Source organism: Schistocerca piceifrons, chromosome 1 (genome assembly GCF_021461385.2).
Source record: "Schistocerca piceifrons isolate TAMUIC-IGC-003096 chromosome 1, iqSchPice1.1, whole genome shotgun sequence".
In the NCBI taxonomy this organism is placed as follows: domain Eukaryota; kingdom Metazoa; phylum Arthropoda; class Insecta; order Orthoptera; family Acrididae; genus Schistocerca; species Schistocerca piceifrons.
The window spans coordinates 680,307,794-680,324,088 of NC_060138.1; the positions used below are offsets into that span (position 1 = coordinate 680,307,794).

The 16,295-nt window shown below is 44.5% G+C and overlaps 1 protein-coding gene across 1 annotated transcript; it reads left to right on the plus strand.

Moving 5' to 3' along the window:
• Positions 1-6,828: 6,828 nt before the first annotated feature.
• Positions 6,829-14,077, plus strand: LOC124765943 (cuticle protein 21-like). Its single transcript, XM_047249141.1, has 3 exons — positions 6,829-6,840; positions 10,682-10,848; positions 13,795-14,077. The coding sequence occupies exons 1-3, from the start codon at positions 6,829-6,831 to the stop codon at positions 14,075-14,077; spliced, it is 462 nt and encodes a 153-aa protein (XP_047105097.1).
• Positions 14,078-16,295: the final 2,218 nt, after the last annotated feature.

Sequence of the window (16,295 nt, forward strand, 5' to 3'; positions counted from 1 at the left end):
TACATGAGTGTAACTGGACAAAGAAAGAACCTCTTGAGGGAATAATTGCCAAACAGCATCACGAACACAATTTTCAGTCTAAATGAACGTAACCACACAAAGAAAGAACCTGTTGAGAGAACGATTTTTGTTCTAAATGAACGTAAGTAGACAAACAAAGAATCTGTTGAGAGAATAATTGTCACTTTTGAGCATTTTTGCCTTCTTCATATCCAGAAGATGACAGTATTGCGCTCGTGTTATTATTACATATAGACTCAGAGTCAAAGCCACTCGCGTAATTCCAGGGACTGGTTACTGCATGAGCAGCGATACCATTTTGAACGACGATAAATTTCAGTTTATTTTCCCCTCGACCAGTGAAGCCAGTTATTGCTCCCGGCACGTCTGCTAATCCATGCGAGCGTCTGCTCTTAAAACGAATGTGTTACATCTCCAAAGGCCAACAGCTACCAGTTCTGGAGCCTCTCACTTCAGTGCAAGGTCATTAATTTATTTGAAACGTAAAAAAGGGATGCAGGTTTTGTGAGAATTCGCTCGCTGTTTTCCGAAACAGTAATAATGGGATCTTTATGCAAGTAAAATTCATCTGCTACGTGGTGTATTATATCCCAGTAGCTTATTGCAAGATCCATCCAATTTCAGATAGAGCGTCGGTAAATAGTAGTGAAAAATTGTTCCGACTCAATCTCCTCCGCGGTTACTTCATAGTTGTCCTACCACGTCTCATCAAATACCCAGAGGATTTGGCACTGAAACTTATCAGGCAAAATGCTCAAACCTAACAATAATCATCAAACTGTGTTCTTTATTCACCTAGTTACACTCATATGGAATGGGAACAGAAGACATGACAGCGGCAGGACCTGTGGATGATGAAAACCTTTATGTTCAATTAGAAATCTGGACAAGAATTTAAACTCGATTCTCTATTCAGATTCCCGTCCAGCTTTCTGTGATTTCCAAAGTAAAATGAACCAGAAAGCAGAAAGTTCACTTGCTGGTTTTCTTCCCATTGCGTGTCCAAACCAAGCTTGTGTTCCGCTCTAATGATCTTAACGTCGACGCGACACTAAAGGAAAACATACCTGAAATCCCTGAGCTAGCAGGACAGAGCGGATGATGATATATTTGTGGAAAGGGGCCAAAATAAGTTACTGTCAGTTACACTCAACATATAAACTTTATATGTTAAAACACACAATCACACAAGCAAAAATCACAAACTCTCAGTGTTTTACCGAAAGATCTCCTTTGATTTAATTTAAAATCGGCTAAAGGCCGCTTATCAACAAAACAATTTAACGGCTTAAGGCCTAGGAAGAATAGCTTTCAATTTGAAAAGGCTGAAGGCCTTATCATAAACTATTTCGTGTAAAATTCGGCTGAAGGCCTCACACTAAAGAGTAACAATCTTAGGACATAAGGGCAAGACAAGGATTTTGAATTTTTAGTTTAAGAAAGATTAAAACTCGGCTGAAGGCCACACACCATGCAGAAAACAATTTTACTGCTTAAGGCCTAGAGGGAAGAGCTTCTAAATTTCAACTAAAATAGGCTAAAAGCTTTATCCTAAAATGTTTCGAATAAAACTCGGCTGAAGGCCATATACGAAACCCAAACAATCTCACGGTTTAAAGCCCTGACAAAGAAATTTCAAATTTTTAATTTAAGCTGGAAAACTCGGCTGAAGGCCACATACAAACTAGAAAATATTTCTTACGGCTTAAGGCCTGACAAAATTCTTCAGCTTTTGATTTGAAAAGGCTTAAAACTCGGCTGAAGGCCACATTCCAACTTGAAACAAATTTATGGCTTAAGGCCTAGGCAAAAGCAATTTTCAATTTTAATTCTGAAAGGCTGAAACTCGGCTGAAGGCCAAAAATCAAATAAGAATCAGTTTTTTTTATGGCTTAAGGCCTAAGAAGAAAAGCCTTGCAATTTTAATAAGCTAAAACTCAGCTGAAGGCCACACAGAGTACTTAAGACTAAAAAGGAAATCACTATGTAAAACAAAAGGAGCGGCGCTCAGAAGCTTCCAAGGGTCTGCCAGGGAAGATAACACTAACGCACGTTTAGGTGCGACAGGCAGCCAGACCGACAACCTCTTAATCGGAAGGCAACCCAGCCGAAAGCCAGCCGACAAACCAACCAACAATATCAGTTCTGCTCCACCCGACCATCAAAACGACAACAAGATGTCAATAGAACAACGTTCTGGATACTGGTGCTCAATCCAGCCAAGTCAGAATAAACGCCCGAAACTACTAATAACACCTCAGCTGTCGAACTACACGCCGTGCTGGACAGCATCAACACGACGTGGAAAATACACTGCTGAAAACTACATCAACGGCCACAAGACAGAAGATACCGCTGGTATACTTCATAAATGAAGGAACGAACTAAATTGAGTTAAACACCACACAGGAAGACGGGTGCAATTCTAGCTGACTTCAATGCACACACGTTGTTGCTTGCGGGAATCTCCCAGAAAGCGACGGCCAGAATCAAACGAAGAGATGTGATAGCAATTGAGGCTTGATAGTTGGTTAAGTGAGCACTCAAGTTTAGTGTGCAGGATCGGTGGGTGACGAACTTCGTAACCCTCGCAAGAAGCGCCTCACGACTCCAACCGCGCGTGCACGCCGCCAGCGGCTCCGGCCTGGCTAAGCGCCACGGAGACTTCCTCGCTGCTCTGCCCCAACCGACCGACTGCTACACACAGCACACTCGGAAAATGTATCCGCCACATCAAAGATAGTGCAGCAGTATTAGTATCGATACACGCTGCTGCTGCCACTGACGGAGAGAAGACAGCAACGTTCTGGCAGTAACCGAAGAAGAAATAAAACACCACTGGACTGCAACCAATGATGAAAAAAAACAAGGCATGACGCAAGCCAGTCACAGCTCAATACCTTCCTTGAACTTCAATTCCTATTGAGCAAATTACGATGCCGTCTTCTAATAATGAGCTTTCTACTACCTCAATGATAATGATAACGGAAGTTATCATACGAAGTACCTACGTGTTTACGATGAGTTTTTGGTATTCCGTTATGTTTTATAAGATCGGAATCAACAAAACTATGAACGTAACTGACATGTGAGGTCTTTGTGTGTCGCTCAGTCCGGGAATAAATATGAATTCATGAATACGCCATCACAACACTCATCAGTGATCACGTAACGATGCTCTACAAACCGATTTTGTAGCGCAGAAAGATGTTCGTGACCTTCTCAACGACGAAAGTTTTTTCATTTTCGTTGATGGACTTACGACACCGTCTATCTTACTTAGTTTTTGAGTCGATCAGTTGCACCGTTCTTTGGTCTCCAATCACGTACCGACTTACGAGATATTGTGTGTGTGTGTGTGTGTGTGTGTGTGTGTGTGTGTGTGTATTAGAGAGAGAGAGAGAGTTTTTTTCGCGATAGACCAACGTCAGTTGCCATGTATAAATTGTCGACACTATTTTTCATAACCTGACAACAACCTGACAACAATAGAATCACTTCATCCTCTTTGGATTTCTAGAGGACCTTTAGGTACTGTACATGCTGTCATTTTACATGTGAATAGTGTCAGGGAATGCCATTACAGAGGACTTATACTTTCATGCACTTGTGATGTACGGTTCTTCCCAGACCAGTCCATTACCCATCAAATGTTTGTGTGAGATGTCGGATATTCCACAGAAAATAGACTGGTGCTCCATGATGGTGGAATGGTACCTCCTCTGACAGAACAGGCAAATCATTTGATAGGAACTAAAGATACCTTAAACCAGTCAACCTATTTGGTAGTATGTAAGATTATACAAGTCTATCACCAATAATTTGTGTCCGCCCATTTGAACTCCAATTTTCCCATACGGAATAAAAGAAGTCCACGATGTTAGTAAGTACGGCTTTAAAAATCATTTAGTTTGAAACGGAAAACAAACGACGTGACACTGGGTGTCATATGAAAGACGTAATTAGAAGTGTTTGTTTGGACTGACTCCAGCTACACATTGCAAGGACGAAATTGCAAATATCTGCCGAAACACTAGAGAAAATGCACCTGACGACTCTTAGGATGGATGCCCGGTATATACAGGGTGTCCCAGGAATGGTGCGTCAGATTTCAAGAGGTTTTAGAGGGTCTCTTGAGGAACAAATCGAGGACAGGAACGCGAGTGCAGAAACGTCATAGCCAGCGCCGGCCACTTGGACACCGCTTCGGCAGCAAATGTGATTTTACACGATGACGAGCCATAGGCGGAACGTCTCGCAAGCCGGCAGTGGAGAACGTGGAGCAAGCTGCTGCGTAGACGGACCTTGTCTCCTATGAATGCGATGCTCTGTTACCTTGGTGGATGACATTCTCAGTCACAGGTTTCCATCTGAAGTTCACTTTTTTCCTCTGTACCGAAAAGCGTTGGAGACTTTAGGCGGGCTAAGAAGAGTAATAAAGTGCTGATGCAAAGCCCTGTCCCCGCCTGCAGTCCGTCAGCGTACAAAGTCGCGTTTGCTGCCGAAGCGGTGGCCTAACGGCAGATGCCGGCGCTTATAACTTCGACGCCCCGTAGCGTCGTTGGATGTCGTTTCCGGACACGGCTTCCTGTGCTCAATTTGTGCGTCATGACACCCTCTACAACCCGTCCAACTTCACCTCAGCAACATTTCTGGAACAATGAATAAAAACATCTCGACCGCAAATAATCTTTAATTTGTGGTAATCGGTTTCGGTCAGTTTTTGACCCTCTTCAGACCTCATACCAAGATAGTAGATGGTGGCGATGAATGGAGCAGGTGTGGTGCCTCCACGAACGCCAACAGCTGATGTCGTCCGTGGAAGCGTAACGCCTGCTCCGTTTACCGCCACCGCCTACCATCTTTGTGTGAGTTCTGAAGATGGTCAAAAACTGACCGAAAGCTATTATCACAAAATAAAGGTGTTTTGTGGCCGAGACTGTTTTTATTCATCTGAAATCACTGGGTTCTCCACTAGAAATGTTCTCAATAATGCAAAAAAACTGGCAACACCGAGTAGGAGTCCTGATACACAAATGAAAGTCGGAAGAGGTGTTCCTATACCTGAAAGATGATTATTCAAATCTCGCACCAGTCACATATGAGTGGCACTGGTAGCGGAAAAAATGTGGAAACTACGAGAAATAAATGCTTGAACATAGCTGCAGATGATAGTCAAGCCTGCAGCTTGCACTGTTGTCTTTGACCAAGAATGGGACATGTAAGATGTCCTCAGTATGTATCAAGTGCCAGTCTTGATCAAAATATTCTGTGTAGTTATGAGGTCATTTTGTCGGAGCTAAGTGAATTCGAACCTGGGGAAAGTGTTGGTGCTAATACGGTGGGTCCTTTCGTAACCAAGGCAGCCGAAAAGTTTCGTATTTCAAGAGACACCTCATCAAATATTTATATCGCAAACTAGGAATGCAGGAAAACATCATCCGCTAAGTGACGATGCGGACCTAAGTGTGTCCTGTGTGATCGTGACGGTCGGTCATTGAAGAGGATTGTGATGAAAAACAGTAGGATGACAGCTACAGCAGTCACCACATAAGTAAATGTAGAACTCGCGAACCCTCTCAACACCAAAACGACACGAAGGGATCACCAGAAGCAGTATATCATATCAGAGATACAGAAGTCTGTAACAGGAAACGTGGTACCAGAGACATAAAAGCTGGACTATGGAGCAATGGAAGAATGTCAATTGGTCGGAGATAGCGGATGTTCGGTGATGATTTGGGCAGCCATACTTGATTACTTTGCATTACGACTATGTGACCATTCTGGCCACTCAGGCCCATGACATCGTAAGATGATGTTTGTTCCCCAAGGGTGATGCTGTGTTTCAAGAGAAAAGGTACTTGTTCACACAGATCGCATCGCCAAAGACTGGTTTTGTGAGCACGTGGATGAAGGAAGATCTCAGTATTATTGAGCGTTAGCGGTCTCCTTTGTACAGAAGAGTACGAGGTCGCTAACCACTTCCATCATCGTTACTTGAACCTGCCTTTATTTTGCAGGAAGGATGGTGTAAGATGTCCGCCCCCGGTAACTGAGTGATCAGCGCGACAGACTGTCAATCCTAAGTGCCCGCATTCGATTCCCGGCTGGGTCGGAGATTTTCTCCGCTCAGGGATTGGGTGTTGTGTTGTCCTAATCATCATCATTTCATTCCCATCAACGCGCAAGTCGCCGGAGTGACGTCAAATCGAAAGACTTGCACCAGGCGAGCTGTCTACCCGAAGGGAGGCCCTCGTCACACGCCATTATTATGGTGTAAGATGCTCTTGAAAACCATACAAGACCCGCATTTATCCACTTAGAGACCACTGGAAGCTGTTTTAAATGCCAACGATTTTCCTAGAGCGTATTAGGTTTGGTAATGTATTGTGTTTTTGGTATTTCCACATTTTTGTCCAACCAGTGTACGTATGTCTGTATGGGGCGATACAGTATTGCCTGACGTGCCTGTAACTGAATTACACCTACGACTACCATTTCCGCAATAGCCATGAGGAACCCTACTCTCCTAACTTTCAGTACCGTAGTGAACTCTCAAGTTCGCCTCCCCTTCCAAAGACTGCAGACGAGAACGAGACCGGGCCCTGGGCTTTGCGACAAGTATCGAGGCGTGGAAGATGCGGCGAAACCAAATTCCACCTGCCATGTATTGCGTCACCGTGGCCCGACCTGCCCGTTAGCGATGTCCAGCGGGGACTGGAAGAGGTGAAGGGCGCTGCGTCACTATATAACAGCTGCCGGCCGCTGCTGACACCAGCCGTCTGACCAACTCAACCAGCTGACATGGCTCACCACGTGAGGTGACGGGGTGCAAAAGTTTTGACTGTACATGCAGACATAAGGTGTCACAGAGCGAAGGGAAGGAAAATGAGGAAGGTTAGGATCTAATGTCTGTAGTTCAGTCGACGAAGATATTATCAGAAACATAGCTAAAACTAGGAGAAACTGAACAAGGTAGCTTGGTGATACGTTACTGGACTCGCATTTGGGAGGAGAGAGGTTTAAACCCCATAGAGATTTAGATTTGGGTTTCCTGTCGTTTTCTTAAATCGCTTATGGAAAATGCCAGGATGGTTGCTTTGCTCAGAACACCGCCTACTCCATTCCCCATGCTTCCTCAGTCTACCGTATACGCTCTGTCTCTGGTGACGCTGTCGTCAGTGACGCAAATAACTCTAAATGTTTCCTTCCTTCCTTCTAAGTGGACACTACTATGGATGCAAATTGGTCCTGTCCCTGTCGAAGGAACTATCGCACCATTCGATTTAATTTATTTAGAGCAACCACATAAAATGGAAATTTGAGTGGATAGATGGAGCTTTAAATTCCGTTCCTCGATAATATAGATATGTCCACAGCCAGAACCAAAGCACTATGGCGCTCTGGACTCTCATGGGACGACGTACAAGGTTAAACTGGCTCTTCCACTCTCCTCGGATCAAAACTATCCAGAAAGGCTCTAGGCTGATGAAACGCTTCCTGTGGAAACGTGGGAGAGGTCTTACGAACGCAAAATTGAGAAGCAGTATGCCAGGTGTGCATAGATGCCTATGGGTGTTCAGCGTCTGTTTTAGATGTTATTGAGTCTGCTGCACTTACTTGTTCATTAGGTGCTATCTATGAGTTACTTTCCCCATCTCCTAAAAAAGCGGTTAAAACGCGATTTTAGAAAATAAGCTTCGACTGATCTAAATGAAATGGCGGAAAAAAGGTCGCAGCACCAAGAAGTGACTGTGCGACATAAACGAAAACTGGTAGGCGTGTTTCTATATTTGAAAAGTGATGTCTATTCAAATTTCGCACCAGTCGCACAAGCGTGGTACTAATAGTGCCACTATGAGGATACAGACCAGGTTTGCTTTTAATGAGCCTTAGTTACCTCTGGGAGCGGGCATCTTGGGGTTGATATTAGTCAAAAACGCCTTTAAGGCGACCGAGAGAGAATTATCGACACCTCACTGAATTTGAAAAACGTCGAGTAATAAGCCTAAGAGAAACTGGAAGTTTCTTCTGCGATAGCGATACTGCAGAAAGACTTAGCAGGAATGTAGGCACTGTACGTGATTACTGGCAGCGGTGATCGCGAGAATGTACAATAGTAAGAAGACCGCGCTCCGGACGGCCACGTGGCACCACCGGAAGGGAAGACAATCTTGTTCAGCCTTTGGCTCTTGCGAAACGTACTGCATCTGCAGAAACAATTTGAGCAGCAGTTGGCACCACAGTGACACAACGAACTGCTACAAATCAGTTTCTTAAAGGACAGCTCCGAGCCAGACACCCTGTAGCGTGCAATCCACTGACTCCAAACCACCGCTATTTGCGACTTCAGCGGTGTCAAGTGAGAGCTCATTGGAAGGCAGGATAGAGGGCTGTTGTGTTTTCTGATGGAAGCTGGTTCAGCTTCGGTGTCAGTGATGGCCGTGTGTTGGTAAGAAGGAGGCCAGTTAATGGCCTGCAACCAACCATTTCGTATGACGGCGGGAAGGCTCTGGTGGTTATCCCACACACCCTGACTGTATATCAGTACGTCAGTTTGTTGTTTCTACCATTCGTGAACGCCATTCCAGGGGGTGTTTTCTAATAGGATAACGCTTGCCCACATACTGCTGTAATAACCGAACATGTTCTTCAGAGTGTCGAAATATTGCCGTGGCCTGCTCGATCACCAGATCTGTCTCTAATCGAGCACATATGGTACATCATCGGATGACGATTCCAATGTCATCCAGAACCAGCATTAACAGGCCCAGTCATGGCTAAATGCAGGTGGCTGGAACTCCACCCCACAAACTGACATCTGGCACCTGTACAACATAATGAGTACACTTTTGCATGCTTGTATTCAACATTCTTGCGGTTACACCGGTTATTGTTATACCGGCATTCCACAGTTCCAATGTCTTACCTTGCGCTTACACTAACCTGTGGTCTTGTAATATTAATCAGTTAAATACGTTATCTAGACAACTGTAGACCTGAAATTTCATTAGTCTGCATTAACTTTTTCTTGGTGTTTCGATACATTCAAGATTACTTTACACTGAAAAAATTCTTGCTAAAGTAGAAAATAATATTACAGATATCACTACTGAGTCTAACGTTCGGTGCAGTGAAATAAACATTCTCCTAGGTAGCTCCCTTCCTGACCTCTAATAGACTACAACTTACGTTGAGAAGATTACTATCTGACGCATACATGATATTACTGAATGTTGTAAACCTCTACATTACCGAGAATATAATGTATTTCACCCAACTGACATGAGAGATGTCTCCCGCGCTCAATTGGAATTGGTTCATGCTGTCTTGTATTTCCCAGTTTTGTAACTCGCCTTCAAATCAGATATTGATGTGCAATGTCAGAAATCTCGAGAGTACTTCTCCACTTCCTTCATTGACACATGTTACCGACGATAAGAAGGCAATGGTTCTGGTTCGCCCCTAGGATATGAAGTGTCTTACGTCTGTCTCTTCTCCACGACTGTAACCGGTGTTATACAGTGCAGTTTCATGTTTGTAATATGTGATTAGGACAGAGAAGAGAAAGCAAAATCTGGGGCTAGCTCATAGCCCACTCATCTTGAACAGCAGAGGGGGCCACCAAACAAAACCGCTATACAATACCCACCAAACTATCAACAGCGTCACATGAGCTCACCATATCAGACAATGCAGAGAAGTGTGGTATTTAAACCGCATCATCTGCGCAAAGTATGGAGATCAAGAATTTAAAGAAACCATTTGAGCTCTCCTTCTTGACCAAATACTAATGAAGGAAAGTTTTACTCGGCCAGGATTACCATGGGTCACCTACTATTTCGCGCGTATCTGTTACAACTTCCAGATACTGCGACTTCTAAATTCACTCATTCTTGCAGTGATGTCTTGCACATTTGAAGATAATACTTTCTCCTCTCCGTTTCAACCCCTTTTATTTTCAGTAGAACCTATTCGACAAATCGAAGCTCGTCAGCACTTGCATACAAAGGACATAGTAGAATTCATAACTCCTTGAACGTGGAATGAAGTATAAATTCCAGCGGTAAGATAACTCTCATTGTCTGTGCAAGTCCATAAAATATCGTGTAAAAATGTGGCTCTGATCTATATTTATCAAGAACCAGCTATGATCATCGATACAGGATAATTCTGTCGATTTTCAATAGGTTATAGCGAGATAAAACGCTCCACTTACATTAATAAATGAATTAGCTTAAAGCTTAGAAATTGACGGTTTTGAGGCGCAGAATAGATTAGGAAGAAACACCTTGTACATTTACATAGATGTGAGTATGGAAAACATTGATGTCGAGGGCTGTTTCTTCCTTGAGGATGGCACGTAATTAAGCACAGCATCAAATTCAAAAAGTGGTAGCCAGGGAAAAATGGCTTGCTTTTAAAAGTAGTTGCATGAGTAGGACTGAAGATATAATGTGTTCATTAATTTAAATATTAATCATGTATACATATCCTGTAAACTGAATCGTTCAAATAGTCAACGAAACATGTAAGTAACTAAATTCCAGTGACAGGTCAAGAGCTACTCATTTTCATATGGTACAAAATTCAGCAGTTTGACCGTGTCTGAATTTCTTTTATAGACGTTAAAGATGCCCTGTCTGTGGTGTTGCAGGTACTGTTGTGCGCATGCGCGCTGCTGGGCGCGGCCAGTGCGGGCTACCTGGGCTCTCCCGCCGTCTCCTACTCGGCGGCTCCCGCCCTGCGAGGCGGCCTGCCTTACAACGCCGGACTCGGATTCACAGGTAACGTGCGCTCAAGCTCAGCATATTTTGCTACAAGGCAGAGAGAGCGTTTGCGTTTAACGGCCCTTCAACGCTGTGATGTCGTTACAGAGCACAGGTTCAGATTGGGAATGGATAGGGGAGGAAGTCGACCATACCCTTACAGTTCAACCACGTGAGATTTGCCTTAATCGAATGGGCTGGACAGGAATTTGAAATACCACTCTCCTGAATACGGATCCAATGTTGAGCCATTGTTTTACTATTTTCGGATAATTTTTCTATACCTGAGCAGTAAGGTGCGTGATCTTAGGCAATATGTCGAGCTGTAAGTCTTTCTCACTTTTGTTGTCAATTTCATCAATGCTACATATGCATAATAAAAATCTATTATGATAGTCAACAGCTTGACGTTGTTTCCAATTGCTTATAACTGGAACTAGATTTTTACCTAGCGCAAACCTTGTGCTCAAAAAATGGTACAAATGGCTCTGAGCACCATGAGACTAACATCTGAGGTCATCAGTCCCCTAGACTTAGAACTACTTCAACCTAACTATCCTAAGGACATCACACACATCCATGCCCGTGGCAGGATTCGAACCTGCGACTAGCAGCAGCGCGATTCCGGACTGAAGCGCCTAGAACCGCTTGGCCACCACGGCCGGCAACCGTCTGCTAATAATATTTAATTTTTGTATAGGCATCAGTCTGTCAACTCAACTCCATTACACTGCACCCCAAAGTCTTGTTGTTGTAGGCAGTCTCCTCCTCTGCTCATACTTATGACAGTAATTTTCCCTGATAATGCATGGTAAACATCCAATTTTTGCTTCCGAATAGGGTACATACCAAATCATTCACGTCAGAATTGCTGAGAAAGTGCTGCCGCTGACAGTACACAGTTGCTTTTGATAGTGCACTGCAAAAAATTCTGTTGTCACGCATGAGGCCAAGTCAGAAAGTAAAGGCAATTTCTCGTAAAAGAACTTTTTACTGGGAAAACAACATTGCGAATAACACCTACCGCAGCCTCTATGCACTTGATTCCTCTCTTAACAAGCTTGTTTGTTCTGTCTTGGATGTGTTTGGTTTGTGCCGTCATGCACTCTTGCATCATCCCTACGTCCTAGTCATCCACCGAAAATTTCGATTCGGGCAGGAGCTCCTTCATCAGCCAAATAGAACTGTGTGGAGAGCGCTCCAGCAGATCAAAGCCAATATCTTTCATGCAATGGTTTTTCCATCTGTATGAGGCTGACATCATCCTAAAGCAAAATTACATCTTTTCAAAACTACCCTCTCCTCTTCGTATCGATTTCGGGTTTCAGATCTCGCAGTAGCTCACGAGAGCTGTCACTATTCACTGCTTGACATTTCTAACCTCACTGAATCAGCAATGGACCACTCATATTCCAAAACACAATCATCAAAAACTATCCTGCATTAGCTGGGCTTTTGAACTTTTGAACTTTTTGCTCTAGGTGAAAGTGAATATTTCCACGCCATGCTCCGCCACTTACTCGGCTGTTGTTAGTGACGGAACCGTTTGTCATCAATGGTTACGATGCAATTTAGATATTCTTCTCCTTCTTCTGAAATGTATTTCGACCATTTCGAAACACCTGTCCACCATGTGATATGGCAACTGACGAGATGAAATTCTGCGATAGTGAAAAACGATGGACGACTGCAAATGCTGAACAATGGCTAACGTTCAACTCACATGTAATAAGATGAATTCTGGTATGACAATCATCACAAATCCTTCGTTCAGCTTTCTTGACATTCCTGTCTGTATCATTCCGCACCTCTTTCATTGCTTTAACAGATTGTAAAATATAATAATGATTTCAAAATGATTTAGATAATGTAAATATTTTGTTACTTACATGTATTTTGTGTTTCCGACAGTTACAAATGCAAGCTCGTTCCTCAGTTTGTGTCCGTTCGGCGATTACAACAGAACAAGAGGCAACTATAAAATTCTCCATTTCTTTCGCGGCAAATGAAAATGATTTGGCAGCAGAATATATTTTGCTTAAGTGAGCAGCTGATCCATAGCACAGGAGACGTGGAGAAAAAAGAGAATATTGCTACATTACAATCACAAAACTTAAGAGCTTGCACTATGTTTCAGTTGGCGGAAGTGTACTGCTACACTGTTTTCAAAGTGGGCGGCCTACCTGTCATAACGGATATGCCTTACAGACAGATACACATCTTGGATAAAATAACTTTGGATATTGGGCCACATCATTGTAACCATTAAAACAACGAACTGACGGCGTTTCTATCGACTTGTTGCGGTCTCTTCAAGGCGGTTCATTGCTGTTTACTGATGAATGTCTTCCTTTATATACTGTAATTTTCGGTTATCTGCCGTCTACCGACGTCGCATACCTGAGATGCCACTGTACAATTTGAAGAGGCTGTTATGGATGGGGAGGCTGTACGGTACGTTCGTAGAAGCTGTGGAAGCGTACGACGTTAGATACACATCTGCTTTTAAATGAATTTATACCCTAGTAAATTTGTCGTTGATTACGACAGCTGTCTCCATACTGCAGTTGCTTTCTGTGAATAATTTTTGACAGCTTTAGTCCCTTCAAAAAAGAAAACTAATCACGCCCCTGATTCCTTCCTCGGTTCTCATAATGAAATGCTCTGAAATCATTACGAATTGAAGTATTCATTAAGCCAACACAGCTACAGAACTAGAACAACAGTGTGGTTAGGGTATATCATTGTTGACTACATGGACTCTATCCATGAAGCGGTAAAATATGGCCTGTACTTATTGACTTACTATTAACAGAAAGCAACTTAAGGTGCAAAATGACAATGAAGCACACATCAATGAATCCCTCGTCTGCCAAATAGGTCCAGCAGGTAGCATCACAGCAGCAGCGGTGGCCAGACTGCCTGCTGGCGGCCTATCAGCCACTCTCCTCGGTGGGGCCCTAGGAAGCACCTAAACCGGCGTCGGTGGTGGCTACTCTAGCCAGGCCACCGGCTACTCTAGCGTCGCCCCCGGTACCGCCGGCCTGGGACGCCTGGGTGCGTCCTCCGCCGAGGCCGTCGACGCCTACTACGACCCCAACCCGCAGTACAGCTTCAGCTACAGCGTCAGCGACGCCCTGACCGGCGACGCCGAGCAGCAGCAGGAGAGCCGCAGCGGCGACGTGGTGGAGGGCAGCTACAGCCTGGTCGAGCCCGACGGCAGCGTCCGCACTGTCCAGTACACTGCCGCCCCTGAAGCCGGTTTTAACGCCGTCGTCTCCTAGGACGGAGTCCCCGCCGGGCCTTCTTCTCTCGGAGCAGCTGTCGCCCCTGCCGCTGCTGCCTCTAGAGCTACTCTTCCAGGTTTGTAATAGCGAAGCTTGCACTAGGATACGCACAGTCTTTTATAATGCACTACTGGCCATTAAAATTGCTACACCACGAAGATGATGTGCTACAGACGCGAAATTTAACCGACAGGAAGAAGATGCTGTCATATGCAAATGATTAGCTTTTCAGAGCATTCACACAAGGCTGGCTCCGGTGGCGACACCTACAAGTTGCTGACATGAGGAAACTTTCCTACCGATTTCTCATACACAAACAGCAAAAAAATGGCTCTGAGCACTATGGGACTCAACTGCTGAGGTCATTAGTCCCCTAGAACTTAGAACTAGTTAAACCTAACTAACCTAAGGACATCACAAACATCCATGCCCGAGGCAGGATTCGAACCTGCGACCGTAGCGGTCTTGCGGTTCCAGACTGCAGCGCCTTTAACCGCACGGCCACTTCGGCCGGCCACAAACAGCAGTTGACCGGCCTTGCCTGGTGAAACGTTGTTGTGATGCCTCGCTTAAGGAGGAGAAATGCGTACCATGATAAAGGTCGGATTGTAGCCTATCGCGATTGCGGTTTATCGTATCGAGACATTGCTGCTCGCGTTGGTCGAGATCCAATGACTGTTAGCAGAATATGGAATCGGTGGGTTCACGAGGGTAATACGGAACGCCGTGCTGGATCCCAACGGTCTCGTATCGCTAGCAGTCGAGATGACAGGCATCTTATCCGCATGGCTGTAACGGATCGTGCAGCCACGTCTCGATCCCTGAGTCAACAGATGGGGACGTTTGCAAGACAACTACCATCTCCACGAATAGTTCGACGCCGTTTGCAGCAGCATGGACTATCAGCTCGGAGACAATGGTTGCAGTTACCCTTGATGCTGCAGCACAGACAGGAAGGCCTGCGATGGTATACTCAACGACGAACCTGGGTGCACGAATGGCAAAACGTCATTTTTTCGGATGAATGCAGGTTCTGTTTACAGCATCATGATGGTCGCATCCGTGTTTGGCGATATCGCGGTGAACGCACATTGGAAGCGTGTATTCGTCATCGCCATACCAGCGTATCACCTGGAGTGATGGTATGGGGTGCCACTGGTTACACGTCTCGGTCACCTCTTGTTCTCATTAACTGCACTTTGGACAGTGGACATTACATTTCAGATGTGCTACGACCCCTGGCTCTACCCTTCATTCGATCCCTGCGAAACCCTACATTTCAGCAGGAAAATGCCCGACCGCATGTTGCAGATCCTGTACGGGCCTTTCTGGATACAGAAAATGTTCGACTGCTGCCCTGGCTAGCACATTCTCCAGATCTCTCATTGAAAACGTCTGGTCAATGGTGGCCGAGCAACTGGCTCGTCACAATACGCCAGCCACTACTCTTGATGAACTGTAGCATCGTGTTGAAGCTGCATGGGCAGCTGTACCTGTACACGCCATCCAAGCTCTGTTTGACTCAATGCCCAGTCGTATTAAGGCCGTTATTACGGCCAGAGGTGATTGTCCTGGGTACTGATTTCTCTGGATCTATGCACCCAAATTGCGTGAAAATGTAATCACATGTCAGTTCTAGTATAATATATCTGTCAAATGAATAGCCGTTTATCATCTTGATTTGTTCGTGGTGTAGCAATTTTAATGGCCAGTAGTGTAATAGAAACATGCTCAAATTAAAAAAAAAAAACTTTTACAGCAATGGAGTGCAGCTATATACGTTACTACAATGCCATATAACCTTTGTGATTATGGATCTTATGAGGCAGTTTTTGCTAACATTACAAAACGAGAGAAAGCAAGAGTCCACCCTATTGACCAAGCTAAATGGCTTATTGATTAAAGAAAAAATAGGTGCGTGACTCATGGGTTGTTTATACACCTAACTGACAGTGTTCTAACTTATCAACTATGGTAGAGGAGCTAGTGAGTTGCAGTTCTTCTAGTTGGACGTCCTTAAGAGATTCCATGGTTGGAAGAGAACGCCTGACAGATCTGCTGTTGTATAACGTGGCAGTCCTCACAGACACACACTGAGGTGACAAGTCACGGGATAACTCCTAATATCGTGTCGGATCTCATTTTCGCCGGCGTACTGGAGCACCACGACATGCCATGTACCCAATAATGCGAATCATGTGTACAGATCCTGTAA